The 19490-nt window shown below is 49.3% G+C and overlaps 1 protein-coding gene across 5 annotated transcripts in view; it reads left to right on the forward strand.

Annotated features, from left to right (window-relative positions):
• LOC119374501 (UTP--glucose-1-phosphate uridylyltransferase) overlaps positions 1-19490 on the forward strand; it is a 97524-nt gene that overhangs the window by 12383 nt on the left and 65651 nt on the right. Inside the window, exon 1 of one of the 5 annotated variants that reach the window (XM_037644622.2) lies at positions 626-1000. The exons of the other annotated variants lie outside the window; for them this stretch is intronic. Within the exon in view, the coding sequence (XP_037500550.1) occupies positions 974-1000 (27 nt within the window). The 5' untranslated portion in view covers positions 626-973. Of the gene's footprint in view, positions 1-625; positions 1001-19490 lie in introns of those variants that run through there. 5 annotated transcript variants of the gene reach the window in all.

A 19490-nucleotide genomic window follows, 5' to 3' on the forward strand; every position in this document is an offset into this window, starting at 1 on the left:
CGCATAAGAGCGCGCGCGGAGGATCTCGCAAACTGCACTTTCGGTTTCGTCCCTTCTCTCGTAGGATCGTGTGCCAGCGTTTTCATTCGTGTTTTCTCCCAGACCAGGAAGTTACTGTTTGCGAAAAAGCGTCGTGCGTGAGGGGAACGGTGTATGGGTGTAATTACGATAATGCCAAACGTTTTTCACGACGCACGTAAAGACGCAGCATCAGCAGCGCTCCTCTGTGTGTTTTTTGCCTTGGCCGCGACGGAGAAATAGGATGCTTCGGAAGGCTGTCGCGCGACGATCTCATTACCCATGCGCGCTCCGTGCCGTGCCAAGTGTCTTGTTTGTTCGTTCCGTTTCGCTCGTGACCTTGCCAAGACGTACGAGGGGTCGGGAAAGCGAGCGCTCTACGTAGTGGCCCTCAAGTTTCGCTTTCGACCACAAGTAGGCGTGGCGGAGCACGTAGCGGCCCCGAATCGCCGTTTCGGCTCGTCGTCAGAGGGTAGTTTAGTGCGTCTATACACTGCGCAGACTCTAATAATCAAAAACTGTGAGGTTTTTGCGTTGCCGATTGGGCCGAGTTTCTCGCTCGAGGTCGCGATTTCTGCTGTAGCGGGCATACGGCAATTCGCTGCGCCTATGTCGTCGAGGTTTGGCTGGGGAGGGAAGTGACGTGGTGAAGACCACCCTGCCAACGCGCGCGCGCTAGCGGTGGCGTAAAGTGGCAGGGGTGGGGGAGGCGGCGAATTGTGCGTTTAAGGTCGCATCGGCGGGCTTTTATAAGTGGCTGTCCTCTGTGACCTTCTGTCCTCGTCAGCTGTGCAACGTACCTTTTCTTATCCGAGTGCCCGGCGTTTTGTAGTTATACTACAAAGGAAAGCCGCTCCGTTGGAATACGGCCACTAGCCGCCTGTGTATGTGTCGTGATTGTTTGCCGACCTGAGGTTTGCGTATAGACTGCACCGAGGCGACAACCTTCGCAAGCATGTCGACTTACTACGAGAAGCGAGCGGTAAGAGAGACCCCTCCATACGTCAAACATCATCTTTTCGTTTTATACGGGTCGCTCGTGCGCGTGTGATAATGAGGATATCGCCCGTTGATAATAACGTGGCGAGATGTTTATTGTTGTCGGTGGCGGCGTGCTTTTGTTTGTGAACGTGCGGTGCGACGTGCTATCGCACCTTTCGTTATCAACCTGTTGTGTCGAGTGGAGCACGCGATTGTTATGAGATGCCCTCTCCTTCACCTCTCATCGTCGTCCAGATAGATAAGGCGTTATCGCCTTATATGTCGCCCTGACACTCCATGGGTCGCGCGCGCGCTTTATACGACAACTTGGTCACAGTTTCTTTTAGCGCGTTGTACGGAAGGTCATTGATCGCGGTTTGCGAGACGAGTCGTTTTGTATAGAGGAGTAACCTTGGGGGTAAGAGTACGGCTAACAGCCTTGCGAGGTGCACTGCCGCGATTGGATGACGGCCCGGCTCGCGCCACGTAGTGCCCCGCCCCCCTGGGTAGTTTAGCGCGGCCATGTGTTCCTGCGGCAGCATTTCCTGTGCCACGTGTAGCCGCTTAATTACCACCCTTGGTTTCGCTGTCGTTTCCATAAGGCCCGAAACGATGCTAAATAGTAAAGCTTATACAGCTACGAATAATTTTTGCGTTACAAAGGACTGGCATGTCAAGCGCAAGCAATCATGAGTAGCGATCGAGGCCTTCAGCGATGGAGGAGGAGGAGTGGGTTGGGCCCGCTCACATCTATGTTGTGCACACACACACACACACACACACACACACACACATATATATATATATATATATATATATATATATATATATATATATATATATATATATATATATATATATATATATATATATATGTGACGAACCACACGAGAACGGTGTGGAGCGGCAGTGGTGGGAGAGGAAGACGAAGTGTTTAATAAACATGGATCTTCGTACAGCTTATTTTCATTATTAATTATAACTCGGCCGTTGCTACATCCGTGAAACATCACATCCCTAGAGCAAACAGTCTGACTGCTCTAGGGAATCACCAAGTATCAGCTATGTTTTGCATAGGGGAGCGCGGATTTGGTTAGAAAGAAATACGACACGACAGAAAGGACGCTCGCAAGATGCAAGATGTACGCTCGCTGCAAGATGTCGAACCAGCTAGCCTAACAACTGACCATTTCGTAGCTATGTTTTTTTTTTCTCTTTTAGTCTAAAGTTACAGCATTTGTCTCTAGCTTCATAAGTATCTACCTCAATGATCCTGCCGCCCGGTTCTTGGCCCATCCCCCTTTGTGGGTGAGCGCCATCATCATCGTACTGCCATTATGTCTCCTGCGTTACACTGGTCGACAGGATCTACCGTGCCTTTCATCATGGCAACATCCAAGAAAGTCATCAACATCCCGAAGTTCTCTGGAGCACCCGGGAACGTCCCCTTTGACGAGTGGCTCCGGCCCTTCGATGTGAAGACTGCGGCCGCTGCATGGACGGAGCGAGACAAGCTGTGCCACTTCTCCGATTACCTTGAAGGTGAGGCTTTCCGCTGGCTCCTCACCGAGGTGTTCGACACTGACGCATCTTGGGACAGCTTGTCCGAATGCATGAAGCAACGCTTTGCAAGCGCCACAGCGGATCCTTTCCGTCAATTCATTCGCCGGCTGAGACCGGGCCAGAGCCTGAAGGATATATAACGAAAAAATCTGTCTCGGACGCCTTGCCACCTAAAGAACGCACACCTTATATCAGGGCTCAATGACAGCCTTCCCGCCGGTATGGAAATCGCTCTTGCTGGGCTTAACCCGTCTACACCGGCGTCGCGGCTTTCAGCTGTGCTGCGGGTAGAGTCAACTTTGCAGGGAGTTAAATTACAGCGCGTTCTTCCCGGTCGAAACACGCAGATCAACGCAGCAAGCGGCAGCGCCCGTCAGCGTCCACCCAATACGCCGTTACGAACACCCGCTTCCGAATGCAGACACTGCGCAATGGATGGCTTACCCCGACAGATGCACTGGCACAATGAATGTCCCCGCGCAAGCATTTCCGCCCTCTCTACCAACCAGGGAAACGAGGAGGGCGACCCAAAGCTCATGTAATTCAGTTTGATGCACTCATTAACGGGTACCCTGTCAGCGCTACTCTAGATACTGGAGCTACGATCACCTGCATCAGCGAAGCAGTGCTGGAGGCTGTTCACCTACAAGTAATGAAGAATTCATGCATCTCAGTTCAACACGTCACATCATCTACCAAAACTTTGGGTCGCGTCAATCTAAACATACAGATAGGAAAAGTCGCAGGGGAAATTCAGGCACATGTTCTACAAGGCATGAAGAGCAACTTCTTGGCTTGGACTATGCCCGTCTCTTTGACTTGTCCCTGGACCTCGACAGCCAGACTCTACGCCAAGAGAATGACATCCTGCATCCTCGTGCACCAAACCATGCCACGGCTAACATGGACGTTTCTTTGCAGGGAGTTGAAGTTTGCGATTTAGTGCATCTAAATGAAACTCAACAGTTCGCATTGAAGCAGCTTGTCCATAAGTACGACGACATTTTTTCCAAGTCACAGACATACATCGGGTGCATAATCAGCGAAACGCATCGCATTCCTCTCACCAACAATGTTCCCATCCGCAGGGCTCCCTATCGATGCTCAGAAGCCGATAGCGGTGAAATGGACAGACAGATCAACGACCTTCTTACGCAAGGCGTCATACGACTGTCTACGTCACCATACGCTGCGCCGGCACTTCTGGCAGAGAAAAAACGCCAGGTCTGCGCGGAAAGCGCAGCACAGTCACAACGAAAGCTTGAAGAGCGGCATTTCTAGAGCCCGTTATAAACTCTCTTGTGTAATGCAAGTACGCTAGCAACGTACCCACTACGCCACAAATCATAATTTTTGTGTAGTTGGGAAGCGCCCACCACGACATTACTCGTCATTCTGCGGAGAAGCGAGGTATGCAGTTTCTTGATGCGACGGCTGATGACGATGAAGAATTATGACTGAGCCTTTTGTAATGGGTTGTAAGCTTTAAAGGACCCACTAGTTACGTAGTTCGCATTGTGTGACGCCCGGTCATTATTTCACTCTCCCACCACTCTTTATAACATACGCTAACGTGAGAAAGAGATAGAGAGAGGGAATTAACCTTATTGAGACCCTGAGGAAATGGATCATGGGAGCCTTACGGGCTTCCTTGGCAACCAGTGGGAGTGCACTTGCGAGGAACCCACTACGCTATAAGCCATCATAATTTTTGTGAAGTAGGGAAGCAGCCACTATGCAATTTTTCGTCATTCTGCGGGGAACCGTGGTACCCGCTAAACACCTGTAAGATGTGCACTTTGTTGATGCTGTGGCATGACGATGAAGAATCATGGAAGAGCCCTTTGTAATGGGTTGGAAGCATTAAACAACCCATTCGTTGCGCAATTCGCATTGTGTGACGCTTGGTTGTTATTTTACTCTTCTACCACGCTACGTTACATATGTTAATGTGATTCCTTCTGTACATGAAGCCTGTATAGGGTCTTTTTGCAACGCAATTTCAAGCACCGCCATGGCTCTCAAGTAGAACACTGGGCTCCCACGCAGAGGGTCCAGGTTCGAACCTCATTCCATCCTGGATTTTTTTTCTTATTTCGAGCGATAGTGGTTACGGACACCGGCGGTGGCAGCGGCGGCGGCGGACAACTGCGGCGCCGAGTGTTGTGATCTCATAACAGCTTTCGCTGTAGAAATTGGCCGCGTATCTGCGTGCTTCGCTGCAAATGTCGTCGAAAGACGATAGTCTTGCGCCGGCCGTACTACATGAGTCCTCCTCCTCTATATAGACGATTTTCCGCAGCGGCGCACGGGCGCTGCCATGTTTGATCACGTGATCGTAACTGGCCTTCCCCCAGCCATTTGCCCCAGCCAACGCATTGGGCCAATGCGTTGGCCGTACCACACAAGCTGGTTGCAGCAGGGTGTAAGCAAGTCACATGCTTGCGCAGCAAAACATAGTTCTACATGTAATCGCCTCAAAGTTGAAAACGTTGAGACATTTGCGTTTGTTTGGTACGTACCACGCCACAACGATAAGCGATATGTTTAATCTACTTCACATTTATGATGTATGCCTTTTATTGTTGTATTAGCAGCCGCCAGTAGCTGGGTTTACAAACCAACATGGCAGCACCCATGCAGACGCGACAGCCCGCTTCGATCCGAACTAGCGCTTGCTACTCGCCCACTCTCCTCACAGCAATAAATAAATGGCAAAATCGGTTATCGCTTTGCGTCAGCTCACGCTGGAGAAAAAACGTCAGGTATGCTTTGTCTTTATTATTGCGATCAGCTGCGTTTATTTAGCCATGCCTGCTAAGCCTTGCCTCCGACAATATGAGAATGAATCTTGGAAACACTGCAAAATACCGACGAGAACATTGCTCTCGAAGCTTCAGGACGCGAATATAAAGCAAATAAATGCGTAGGTTTTGAACTTACGGGCCACACAGCACAGGACGACGACGTGATAAATTCGAGGCAGAAGGAAACTGCATCCACAGGTGCCGCCATGTTTACTTTTCCGGCGCTGCCGTCTGCTCGCTTTTACTCGCGTGCGCGCAGACGCTATGGGAACGCCGAGCAGACGACGCGATGCGGATGGAGACATTGAGCAGCGCTGCCAAAGGCCACGGCATGGGGATGGCCATGGAGACGGCCACGGTGCGGTGGCGCCATCTATATTTGATTGAACAAACCAGCTGCGGAAAATCGTCTATATGTTGAATCGCCGCATCTGGCTCATAGCGTCGCATTTGCAGCGCAGCCCAAGAACACTAGCATTTTCAGCGCTGCCTAAGAAACACTAGGGTCTTTAGAATTACAGTGAAACCTCGGTGATACGAATTTCACGGGACCACCAAAATATTTGTATCATGCGAAATTCGTATCACCAGAAAGCATGGAAAATTAGCATGCGACAAAAGGAAGCTGGCGTATATTTTCATTTATTGTTTTACAGGGCCGCAGCAACGTCAGGAAGAACCCTGAATGATTGTCTGTTAAGTTGTTAGATGTCGGCAATCATACCAGCACTCGTAAATATACGGCCCGTTTGCGCGTATTTAATTAATGAACCAGGTGCGTTGTCACCCGCGACAATAGTAGCCCCTTCCAAATTTTAGTATGCTTTTTTGCATGACAGCGGAGCACTGCAGCGAAAGTAAGAAAAGAAGCACTTTGGCGCGATGGATCAAGGCCACAGAATTACAGTACGACGGTCCTGTATTATGATTTTCTTATCGCGGAGGTGTTGCGGATGTTTTTTTGGAGATCTACAGCCATGCCTGCACAAGTGCGACCTCAACGGTTGCGCATGTTGACGTTGTGAGGCCCGACTCCTTCGCCAAGACCGTCCTCGCCTTCTTTCGGTCCTCCTCCACCTCTCATATGATGTCTGATGCATGAGGCAGGCACGTGTAAACACAGTGCAACGACAGCAGCCCGCGTCGACGCTTTAGAAAAAAAAAGCATGGCGCTAATGTCCTCTGTAATCTAAATGCGACGGCACACGGAGGCACATAAGAGCCTCAAAGATTCGCGCACAATTTCTCGGAGGCCGTGACGCGTCTCTGAAGGTTCATTCTAAGCATAAGAAAAGTGTTTTTCTTACACCGTGATTCTGACGATTTGGCGGTGCGATGCGCATGCCCACGCTTATGTTCCCGCGCTCGCACGTGCTTGGCTCGTCTTCCGCGACAGCGCGGACAGCACCTCTTCGTACATGGGCGGTAGCGTACGTTCGTATCAAACGTCGCTGGGTGAAAATCGGTTCGCAACAACCGTACTCCATTACATTGCAGGCAAATGGGACTTGGCCGGGACCGACGAAAAATTCGTATCACCCCGAAATTCGTATGAGCTGTGATCGTATCACCGAGGTTTCACTGTACGTATCTGTGTATTTTCTAGTAAAAGAACACACCACCTAATACTTACGTATTGATGTTGCGCCTCAGATATGCGTCACATTTGCTATTTGATCGACAATGTTCCCAAGTATGAACGGCGCTACCAGTTCAAGATGGCTGAGCATTCAGCAAGTGGTTAAGCTTTGGCCAGGTGGCTTAATCGGGTGAGACTGACAAACAGGAAGATGCAGACAGACCAAAATTTCTGCGTTTAAGTTCCTTCTTCAAGAAAGACTATCGTCTTTAAAAGGGGAAGGACGCACGCGTTTCTGCATCGATTACCGCAAGGTAAACGCAGTGACGGTGCCCGACTAACAACCCATCCCTCGCATCGACGACGTTCTCGATTCTCTCGGGAAATGTACGTATTTCTCGACGTTAGACATAACGTCGGCTTACTGGCACGTGAAGATGCATCCCGAAGACATTCCGAAAATGCCATTTGTCACACGTACCGGTCACTACGAGTGGCTTGTCATGCCTTTTAATTGGCCTACAGAACGCCCGGGCCACTTTCGGACGGGCTGTCAAGTCCATATTGACGAAACACCGCTTGACGCACGTCACGAATTACTTTGATGACGTTGTCTATTCTGACACGTTCCCTGACCATCTGAAGCATCTAGATGCCGTTTCAAAAGCTTTTCAAAAGCGAATTCGTCAAGCTGAAATTGAAGAAATGTCGATTCGCCCGAACCTTCATTGAGTACCTGGGACACAGGGTACCGAATGGCACGGTCACTCCGAAACAAAGCAACGTGGACGCAATCCTACGGTTTCCGACACCATCACGCCCTAAAGAGTTACAGCGTTTTCTCGGTACTGTGAATGTTTACCGTCGCTACATCGCCCGCTTCACTGAAATTGCTCACCCACTGACACGCATGCTCAGCAAAGACGCCACCTGGAACTGGGATTCGGACTGTGAGCTGGCTTTCACTCAGCTCAAGAAATGCGTAACAGAAGAAGCCATCCTTAAAGGGGCCCTGCAACACCTTTCTTAGTTATATTGGAATAGTCTCATTATTGACGTATGGCTCTTCACGAGTCATATGCCGCAAAAATTTTTCGAATCCGTCAAGTCTAAGTGGTGTTACCAAATTATAGAGATCACGTTCCGCAGCTTTCTCCCTCAACTCAACGCAGCGAGCGCGCGGAAAGCTGCGCGCGGCGTGAAGGGAGGGAGGGCGGAGGTGCGAGGAGGCGACGTTAGCGCCGGCGGCATTTTTTTTCTTCATTTTTTTCTCTCTGGCGTCTCGGCGCAACCACGTGGTCTGTGGCGCCACTTCCGGTCGGCTCGCGCGGTCGTCGTCGAGCGGCGGAGCCCATGGCACCGTGTATCGCGCGTGCTTGAAAACTGCGAGTCGGTTTGGTAATGTTGGGTGTGCACCTCGAACTGCCGTAGTGTTTTCATCGCTCTGCCAACCATGGACGCAAACTTGCGTGCGCCTTTGGAACGAATGACAGCTGAGATGGGTTTCGACCCACACTCCGATACACCGCCTCGTCGCACTGCTCGCGCTTGAATCGTATTCAACACGGCAAAGCTGCGTGCACCCTTCTCCCAGTGGCGGTACTTCGATGCTGTTTGCTCTTCGAATGCGGGCGCACAGCCAGTGCGGGCTGACAACAAAGAACTAAAGACTAGAAGAAAGGATCGTGGGGCATCGGGCCGGCGCGGACCCATCCCCCGGCTGTCTGCAGCTACCGTGAAAATGCGAGTCTGCTTGGTTGCTGTGTCGCGGTTTCTCGGGAACCTGAGACTACGGGGAGGATACGCCGAGGTACGGCTCGATGACACAGACAGCGAACGGGACTCTCGCCATACAGCGAACACAGGTATCCTAAGCTAGCCGGCGCCAGCATTGTTATCGGAGAAATGCTGCACCGCTGCCTCGGTCGGTCGTGAGAACGTGCCGACGATGCAGTTTCCAGCTGACGAGGCAACACTCGAACGGCTGCCACTCTCAACGGCAACCGGCGATGGTAAAAAGCACAGAAATATTCACGATTTCGACACTGCACATGGTGAAGAAAACGCAACCACGCAACTACGAGCAGACGAGCTGTCGGTGAGACCGGAAGTGCTAATATTAATGTTTGTTCGGTGTTTTAACGGCATAACACATAAACATACTTATTATCTACTTATTGAACTCAAAATTAACAACTAAGGTAATAATGAGGGCGTTATCGGGATTATAACATCAGCCAATGGTGGAACTGCCGACAATCGCGTCATATATTGCGGTCCAATACATCATTTGTCGAGAGAAGAGGGAGCGATTTTCAGCTGACTTTAAGAATTTATTGTAAATTCCAGGCCGCTCGCTTCGCTATAATATTTGGCTCGCGTGTTCTCGGGAGCCTCGACTACCGATTGGCAGCGCTTTTTGACCCTGCTCAAAAAGTGTTTCAGGGCCCCTTTAAAATCTACGACGCCTCCAAACCTTGTGTGCTATACTGCGATGCGCCCAACAAAGTTATCGGCGCCGTCTTGAAGCAGGCTGATGATGAAGGTCGATAGCATCCAACTGCATACCATTCACGCAAGAAACTAAAACACGAAATCAATTATGCCATCACAGAACCTGAATGCTTAGCAATTATTGACGCCATTGATAAATGGCACTCTTACCTACACGGGAATCCTTTCACTGTGATCACGGACCACGCGGCGTTGCAGTGGCTTAAAAACATGAAAAATCCCCAAGGCCGTCTCTTCCGATGATTCTTTAAGCTCTCCATGTACGACGCGAACATCAAGCACCAAAAGGGCATTGACAACATCGAAGCCGACGCACTGTCTCGAATCCCGATTATCCAACTCCTATATCTGCTGAACAACTGCGGGAGCATCCCCACGACAAACCGCCCGACAAGCATACCATTGAGAACGGAATGACCATAGTGACACGCAGAGGGATACGAAAAGTCTACGTCCCCTTTGCCCTCCGATCTTCTCCAGAAAGCTCATGACGCTTCCGGTCACGTTAGTGTAAAGAAGACATTGCGGCTTCTCTCACATTGGCCTGACATCGTCACCGACGTTTCCGAATACATTCGACACTGCGATTGCCAGCGCCGCAAGAAGCCGAAGACCAAACGCTTTGGTTCCTTGGAGTCTTTACCACCAGCGGAACAACCATTTTACCTTCTGGCCATGCATGGACACTATCGGAGGTTTTGCCAACTACGGTTCCTCCAAAAGATTTATCCACTTAGCCGTTCATCATGCCACCCGTTATGTGTGGGCTTTTGCACACAAGAATGAGACCTGCGACGCCTACATCTCTTGCCTGAAGAGTATCTTCGCTGCTAGAAAGCCTCGGAAGTTCCTTTCCGACCGCGGCACAGGATTCACCGCCGGCAAATTCAAGCAGTTCCTCAAGCACAGCAACATTCATCAGCTTTTTACAAGCTCGCAACGCCCGCAGTGTAATGGCCTAAATGAGCGCACCAATCAGTCCATCGTAACTCGCCTTCGCTGCAAGATCAATGACGAACCCCGAAAACCATGGACGCGTCTCCTCTCTGACGTTGTCGACGAGTAAAACAGAACACCTCACGAGGTCACGGGCTACCCACCCTGTTTTCTTATGTATGGCACACCATCGTACCCTTGTCTCCTCTTCGACGTTGCCGAAAACCTGCAGGAAGCTCGCGCAAACGCGGTCCGCAATTCACTGGCACGAGAAAAACAAGCCTATATACGCAATTCCTTCCGTCAGAGCTTCAAGTGGGAGACTTGGTTCCATGCGCAACACCCTGGCACCCGAACCGCGGCAAACTTAGTGCAATAATGGAAGGACCGTATACGATCATACGCAAGATCTCTACTGTGAACTACGAGATCGACCGCAGCGTGGCTCCACTCGGTCGCCAGACTGACATCGTTCATGTGGGCAGATTACATCATCCGCCCCTGCGACTCTCTCGGGGGGAGGAGGAAGCGTGTGACGAACCACACGAGAACGGTGTGCTGCGGCAGGGGTGGGAGAGGAAGACGAAGTGTTTAATAAACATGGATCTTCGTACAGCCATCATGTCTCCTGCGTTACATATATACACATGAACTAAAAGCTTCTTAGGGGCGAACACCCTTGACTACGCCAACGCAAGCAATATATTCATGGAATTGACAGTTCGATCTGTCGGTGTGCGCACCGCACGTGTAAGGCGGAGGTTGTGGGTTCAACCCACAAGTTCACTTTAAGTTCTCCTTATCTCATATTGAAAAACTGCAAATAACGCGCGCGTACCCCACGCTTTGCTTGGCTTCAGTTTTGACGCATGGTTTCTGCTTGGCTGCATTTTAGTGCGTAAGCGTTCCCAGCGAATCCCCTGAGAAAACACGATGCGCTTCTACAGAGCGAATTACCAATACATTGGCCCTGTGGGTTATGTGCATGACACGTGCCCTGCAGGTTTACGAGTGATGAGATAATTTTAGATGCGAAGCAGCTTTTGCGCTGGGCTGTGTCCGTAGTTCCATTGGCGACCGTCCGCTTTCTACCACCTAGCATAGCCATCTGAGCGTGCGCTCGCGCCTCGCGCCAAGGAGAAGTCTTCTTCCTCTTGTTCTTCGACCGCCTTGATGATGATACGTGCAGAGCACTTCAGGGGCCCGGGCTGCCATATGCTGTCCTAGCGCAGACAAAACCATGTGTGCTGGCACGCGCTAGCGCGTTCGGGCCTGTGTAAGGGCGAGGCCTCTCCCCCTTACACTCTCTCAGCAATCACGTGGTGGCGCCGGGGAACGAGATTCTGCAGACGCGCGGTGAACCCGCGTGGCGTGCTCCAACAAGAGTTCGGGACGAGTAACAGCAACAGCAACTACAGTGAATTCACGGTGTGCTCCACATGCAAGGACGCGTTAACATCGGGCAAGGTGCCCGTGATGAACGGAACTTTAAGTCGACCCATGCGCTGCTTCGCATACCCACATGGTTCCCTTTAGTGGGAGATGGTGTAATTTTCACGGGTCCTATTGATAGTTAGCTAATCGATTTGTTTCGAAGGATTGGCAATTTTGATAAGTACTGATAAGAGTTTCATGGGTCTGGTTACGGTCGATAGTGGATTGAGGCGCATCAACAGGTGCTAAAGAAGCTTACGGACACATGTGTGATCGGATCGAGTTCGGTAACGTTGGTAAGGTCCGATAACGGTTGCAAATGAGTCGGATAGGGGCCGATAAGGCTCGCTTGTGCTGAATCGGGTCTGATGAGTGTCCACATCGCGTTCGATCTATAGCCGGATAAGGGTCAGACGCAGTTCGGTCGAAGGATCACATTCGAAAGACGGAGTACGCATTTAGTTCAGCCCTCCCCTGCCCCCGGAATCTCTACATTTTGTATGTGTACATGTACACACCAGGGGGGTAGCCAGGGAAGGGGTTTCAAACGCCCCCCTCCCCCGGAAATTTTCAGTTTTGCTTGCGTATATATACACGCACACATACAAACGTACGCACGAACATCATAAAGTGTAGTTCAACCGCCCCCCCCCCCCCCCCCCCCGAAAAAAGTTCTGGCTACTCCCTTGATACACACGCACACATGCAAAACACCCGCGAACCTGCATAGAGGGGGGGGGGGGGCTCCTTCCGAAACAATTTTCTGACCGCGCCCCTGGCATATGCATGTGCATCGACAACTCCTGTGGAAGTTCTGTGCATTTCTTTTCATTCAATGTTCACAAAACTAATTAGGCGCGCGGTCTCATTACCTCTTGCGCGATTAAAATGTCAGTGCTTTTATAAACAAGTGCTCGCGTGCGCCTCATCAGTCATTCTTAAACGCGGTTCGGCATAATCTCCAGCTGTTGTTTAATGTCTGTTTAGCGTTTTTAACGGCTTAAACAATCTAACGACCAAGCTATTTATGACGGCTTTTCGTTCTCCGATAATGTACTAGAATAAGGGTCGGCAACCTTTTCAGGCGGAGGGCCACGTTGCATGAAGCCGACACGGCGGGGGCCGCACGGCAAAGATAAAGATATCGGCGAATTGATGGCAATGTACAAAACTGGAATAGAAGTCGTGTCTTTTTTTCTTTCCTGTCTAACCCCATTTGCGATATAAACTGGCATGTCATCCTTCACATAGGAAGTGACAAGGAGGGGGATCGGACTTCGTGCCGGGGGCCGCAGGTTGCCGACCCCTGAACTAGAAGATGCCCAGAGCTACAGCCTTCAATGCAGCTCGCGGCGTGCATTGGGTTCACCATTATGAACACATATCTATTCGCTTGCAGTCTTACAAAAATAACGAACAAGAAAGCAGCTTATTTGATTCTTCTTTCTGAAAAGATTTATGTAGAAGAGCCAGAGCAGGGGCATCAACAGTTCGTTCGCGCTCGTCTTGTGTATACGTCTACGTATCGTCCTTTAAGGGCTTTCTTCGTGTTCGAGCAGCGCGTTACAATTGAGAGGATAGAACCCCAGGTGGTCGAAATTTCCGGAGCCTTCCACTACGGCGTCTCTCATGATCATATCGGGACGTAAAACCCCAACAATTATTGTCATTATTGTTACTGACCCACGGCAATAATGGTCCTCTATCTTGCGTGCGCATTTCCTTGCGTTATCGCCGCGCGTGCGGTACTCTCGGTTCGCGAACGTCGTGCACGCTGTGACATAGCATTCTGTACAGGAAATGGGCGAGCACCTACTTTTCGAGAAAGGAAATGAGAGCAATTATCGCTACAGCAATTATCACTGTAGGACCGAAAGATTCCTCAAGGGGTAGCAATGTAGATGCGCTGAGTGAAGCACAGACGAGAAACGCAACAAGGGACAGGACTAGTGGTGCGCAAACTTTCAACTGTTTATTTTCGCAAAAGCACGTCAAAGATATGCACAAAAAACACGGAAGATAACAAGGACTATATTGCAACGTGTTCATGGAATCAGGCCATTTTGGTGCTATCATGCTCCGCATGTGTATTCCTAACTAATCTGGCGGTTGTCAATAAAGTTAAAGGCTGCCTCACTGAGGGCAATAGATGTAGAGATCACGTGATTGTGTGATTTAAACATGAAAAATGCCTCCATGATTTCGCGTCTTTTTTTAGACCTGCAATGCGCCAACTTCCTTGGCCAGTCTTTCCAACCCTGCTTTTTGACACATCTGTACGGCTTTCTTCTTTGTATCCAGGATCTTTCTGTGGTCTGCGTGGCAAGCTTCTTTAAAATTCTTACTCATGGCTTCTTCTGCTTTTATCTCGTAAAGGCGTTTCGATAGCGTCACGAAAAGAGCCCGTCTTGTCGGAAATAAGCAGCTTGACATCATTTTCCTTTAGGAATTTTACCGTCGTATTAAGATCAGTTCTTCTTCTTTTTTCTTTCAGTTTTTTTATGCTTGCAATGCCTTCAGCGATGCATGCTTCTTTCTCATTTTCTGGAACCTTATTCGCGATGTTGTACACCATTTCCACTAGTTCTACACGCTTTGGCTGTGGCTGCACTGAAACGCCACCGCCACGCTACCGAAACGCCTTTACGAGATAAAAGCAGAAGAAGCCATGAGTAAGAATTTTAAAGAAGCTTGCCACGCAGACCACGGAAAGATCCTGGATACAAAGAAGAAAGCCGTACAGATGTGTCAAAAAGCAGGGTTGGAAAGACTGGCCAAGGAAGTTAAAAGTGCTACCCAGCTGACACTCAAACCTTTCATCTCAGTCAAAACACATAAAGATGGCAACCCTTTCAGGGTAATTGTGGAAGACAGGACAACATGGCAACGCGCCGTAGCTTTGTTCCTGCAACAGCAACTAGCAGTGCTTCCATTGGATGACCCCTTCCAAGTTAAAAACTCGGATGAAGTTGTTGATTTTCTCAGCAGAGCACAGCCATTGAAATGCCTTTCAATCGACGTGACAGATCTTTTCTACAACGTTCCACAACGTGCAGCTTTGCAACCTGTAGAAGAGCGCTTAGATGCTTTTGGAGTGGTCAAGTTTCAGAACCAGTGCGGACTGAAAGTCACAGATTTCTTGAATATGTTTTCGCTCTACCTAGAATCGCTGTTTGTCAAGTTCCGAGACTCACAAAGAAAGGGAATCTGCATAGGCTCGTGTGTGGCCTCAGCACTATGCGACACCTTTTTAGCCAGAGGCGACAGAACTTTGCAGGAAAAATGGGCCAGTTCGGGGGCTGTGAAATGCTTTCGTTACGTGCATGATTTCTTGGTTTGTTTCCCGCGTGATTGTTTTACGGAGCATAAAAAAGACAAATGCTTAGAATTGTTCAGACAGGCACACCAAGGTCTTGAATTCACTGTTGAGATGCCAAGTAAACGACAGCTTGCAATTTTTAGATTTGCAGCTAACTTTCCAAGAGTCCCATACATGCTATAAAACTAGGAGCAATAAGTCCCTGCTGCCGTACAACTCATACGAAGCTCGTCAAGAGGGCCATAGCTTCCTCATGCTTTACACTGGCAGTCAGAAGATCATGTGACCACAAGGTCAATGATAGTATCGTGCAACAAGCAACGAAGCTTAAGAACAGCGGATACCCGGCGTCTTTAATAGCTTCTGTCGCTGAAAAGACCCCAAAAAGTTTGCTTGGCAGTAAGAAGGCACCAAAAGAAAACGAGCAAACTAGGAACATATGTGTCGTTCCATATATGCACAAGACTTCCCATGCTCTCAAAAAGATTGGGGAAAAGCATGGCGCTAAAGTTGTTTTCTCTGCCCCTTTGAAGCTTAAAGGCCTTTGCAAGCAAGTTAATGATTCCCCCGAAACTACGCTCGAGAAAAAATGCACCATCAAACATGTAAACAAATATTTAGAATGTGACGAGGGCATAGTCTACGGAATTCCGTTCACGTGCGGAAAATGCTGTATTGGGCAGACTGGGCGTTGCATAAACACAAGATTAAAAGAACATAGGTACGCCACAGAAATGCTGCAGTCACCAGGGCACTTAGCTACTCATTGCGCAAGATGCGGATGTGATCCCATTTCTAACCAAACGCAGACGGCGCATTGCAGGTCTAAAAAAAGACGCGAAATCATGGAGGCATTTTTCATGTTTAAATCACACAATCACGTGAGCTCTGCATCTATTGCCCTCAGTGAGGCAGCCTTTAACTTTATTGACAACCGCCAGATTAGTTAGGAATACACATGCGGAGCATGATAGCACCAAAATGGCCTGATTCCATGAACACGTTGCAATATAGTCCTTGTTATCTTCAGTGTTTTTTGTGTATATCTTTGACGGGCTTTTGCGAAAATAAACATTTGAAAGTTTGCGCACCACTAGTCCTGTCCCTTGTTGCGTTTCTCGTCTGTGCTTCACTCAGCGCATCTACATTGCTATGCCGTACCAACTAGCCCAAATTGAAGCTTTGCTGAACGTTACCTCAAGGGGTGCAGACTGTCTGGTATTTCACTCTGAAAAGTTTGCGCCGTTTGGAGTGTCTTTTTTTTAGTTTTACATTCCGAAATGGTTGCACGCTTTAGGCTTGTTTTTAGAGTGTCGCGCTCGAAAAACGTTTTGCATCCTTAGAAGCGCGTTTTTAGAGTGTTACATTCCAGGTCACGAACGGCGCGCGCCCTAATAGCATGATGTTGCGTTCTTGATAGAAACAATACAGCGAACGCAGAGTACAGACAGATGAGGTTGGTTTCTGGACGCCTTGGAGGGTGTACACTAGTGTTTACACCCTTTCGACCCAAGATACTCCCCAACGGTATAAAGGTGCTGACGCTTGACCCTTGCTTGATTCCTGCGGATTTGCGGAGTCGCTGTAGGTTACGAAGCCGACCGCACAAAGTCTGTCTACGCTTTCGAGATCGCCCCCCCCCCCCCCTGTGACGTTGATTATTACAGTGGCTGCGGCATCTGAGGCAGTCGCAATGGTTGAAAAGAATCGAAAATGCAAATAATCCTTCCAGTAAACGAGAACATTGCACGAACCCATAAATAATTATTGTTGGAAAAATTGAAAACGGTATACATTGTTCCGAAGTTACATGCATTGCCGTAAATCATGGGGCGGGGGGGGGGGGGGGTCAGGGGGTCGTACCCCCTTGTGTTCAGGCTGGGGGGGACACTCTTTGCAAGCGTCCCCCCCCCTAGAGATTTAGCTTTAGAACATCATATATTTGAATTACTTGACAGTTAAGTAGAGCGCATTCAACTTTTTTTAAAGGCTGATTATTTTTTAGTGTGTACCTGTGTTCAACACCCCTCAGCTGTGCCAGACTACAAAAATCGCTAAAGCCGCTCGACCGGTTCAAAGAAGACTGAACAGAACAATGCAATTGCTCGAGCTGGGACCCCATGCTCGTTTTTTTTTAAATTTTTATTTCGAAGCATGGTTTAATTCATGTAAATAAAAATACAACCCATATGTGTCAAAACAAAATGGCCGCCATGGTTTGATGTGTGTCCCCCCTTGTGATTTTTCTGGATTTACGCCACGGGTTATATGAAACGTAGTACAATCAGTGCTTAAAGTCTCTCTGGGGGGGGGGGGGACATACCAGTGTCAGTGGGCCCGCACAGGTCGATGAATACGGTGCGCGGTGTGATCTCTGATGATGACCTCCTCGAACTATCCGAAAGTGAACTGCTGGAAGGTTGGCAGGACCAAAACGTAGTCAAAGTCCAAAGAATAACAATAAGGCGAGATGATAAACAGATCCCAACAAAGCACATTATTATTACATTTGGAAATAGCAACCTGCCAGACTCCATTGAAACCGGCTATTGTAAGCTTCGTGTCCGACCATATATTCCGAATCCCCGTCGTTGTTTCAAGTGTCAGCGCTTTGGACATGGGTCGCAAAGCTGCAGAGGGCGCGCCACATGTGCAAAATGTGCATCCAAGGAGCACTTGTCTGAGAGCTGCACCTCTGCAGCTCGTTGTGCGAACTGTGAAGGGGACCACCCAGCCTACTCACGATCATGCCCCTCGTGGAAGAAAGAGAAAGAAATAATAGAACTGAAGGTCAAATTCAACCTATCGTTCCAAGAGGCTCGCAAACGTTTCTCCCTCCACAACCAGTCTAGTCCCTCCTACGCCGATGTGTCGCGCCGGGGCGCCGCGCCACATCTTCCAGCGCCCGCAAGAGTCACATGGAGTGTGACTGCGGTCGCGCCATCAGTGCTCCCGGCTGGAGTAGCCTGTGCTGCTCCGCCACCTCCCAAAGAGGGCCAGCAGACTCCCGAGCCTGCCGGACCCAAGGCCGCTGCAAGCGCAGTCAGGCCCGAAGCCACCGCGAACGTGCCTGCTGAGCAGGCACCATCCACCACCTCCGAAGAGGTGATGGATACAAACAGCACGACTCCGGCGTCTCAGACGCCGAAGGAACGGCGCAACTCCTCGGAGCGTGCGAAAAAAGAAAAAAGCACGCATTACGGGGCCTAGAAAGGGCCCTGTAACTTAAGGAAACACTTTTTGTACACACAGCACCATACTACATACATTAAAATGGACATACAAATTCTACAGTGGAACGTCAGAGGACTGCTAAGAAACCTCGACGATGTCCAAGAACTCTTACACGAACACTCACCAAAAGTGCTATGTGTGCAAGAAACACACTTAATATCAAAACACACCAACTTTCTACGCAGTCACATTATTTTCCGAAAGGACCGGGATGACGCCGTGGCGTCATCCGGTGGTGTAGCTGTTATAGTTAATCAAGGAGTAGCGTGCACACATTTACCACTCCAATCGTCCCTGGAGGCAGTGGCTGTTCGAGCGGTTCTTTTGAACAAACTCGTCACCATCTGCTCTCTCTACGTACCTCCACACTACAACCTTCAAAAACAGGAATTCCAGTCCTTAATAGATGAACTTCCAGAACCTTATCTCATTCTTGAGGACTTCAACGCACATAGCAGCCTATGGGGTGACTCTCGATGCGATGCGCGAGGTCGTCTAATTGAACAATTCCTTTTTTCTTCGGGCGCTTGTCTGTTGAATCAGAAAGATCCAACATATTATAGCCTCGCTAACAATACATACTCGTCTATAGATCTCAGCATTACATCTCCATCGCTTCTACCCTTACTTCAATGGAAGGTCATTAATAACCCTTACGGAAGTGATCACTTTCCTATAGTTCTGAGCACACAAATAGTAAGTGAATGTCCCCCACAGGTTCCCAAATGGCACATTGACAAAGCCGATTGGGAACAGTTTCGTAAGACTGCTCTCTTAAGCTGGACAGACATGTGTGATTTAAGCATAGGTGCAGCTGTAGACTACTTCACAGCTTTTTTTATTAATGCTGCCACCAAATGTATCCCACAAACAAGTGGACTGTCTGGCAAACGACGGGTCCCATGGTGGAACAATGAATGCCGGAAGGCGCGCAAAAAACAAAACAAAACATGGAGGTTGCTTCTGGACTCTCCGACAGCCGAGAACCTTGACAGTTTTAAAAACATAAAATCTCAAGGCAGGAGAACGCGCCGACAGGCAAGAAGAGAAAGTTGGGAGAAGTTTTTAACGGGGATCAATTCGTATACACAGGAGGCTAAAGTCT

This window comes from Rhipicephalus sanguineus, chromosome 11 (assembly GCF_013339695.2).
Source record: "Rhipicephalus sanguineus isolate Rsan-2018 chromosome 11, BIME_Rsan_1.4, whole genome shotgun sequence".
In the NCBI taxonomy this organism is placed as follows: Eukaryota; Metazoa; Arthropoda; class Arachnida; order Ixodida; family Ixodidae; genus Rhipicephalus; species Rhipicephalus sanguineus.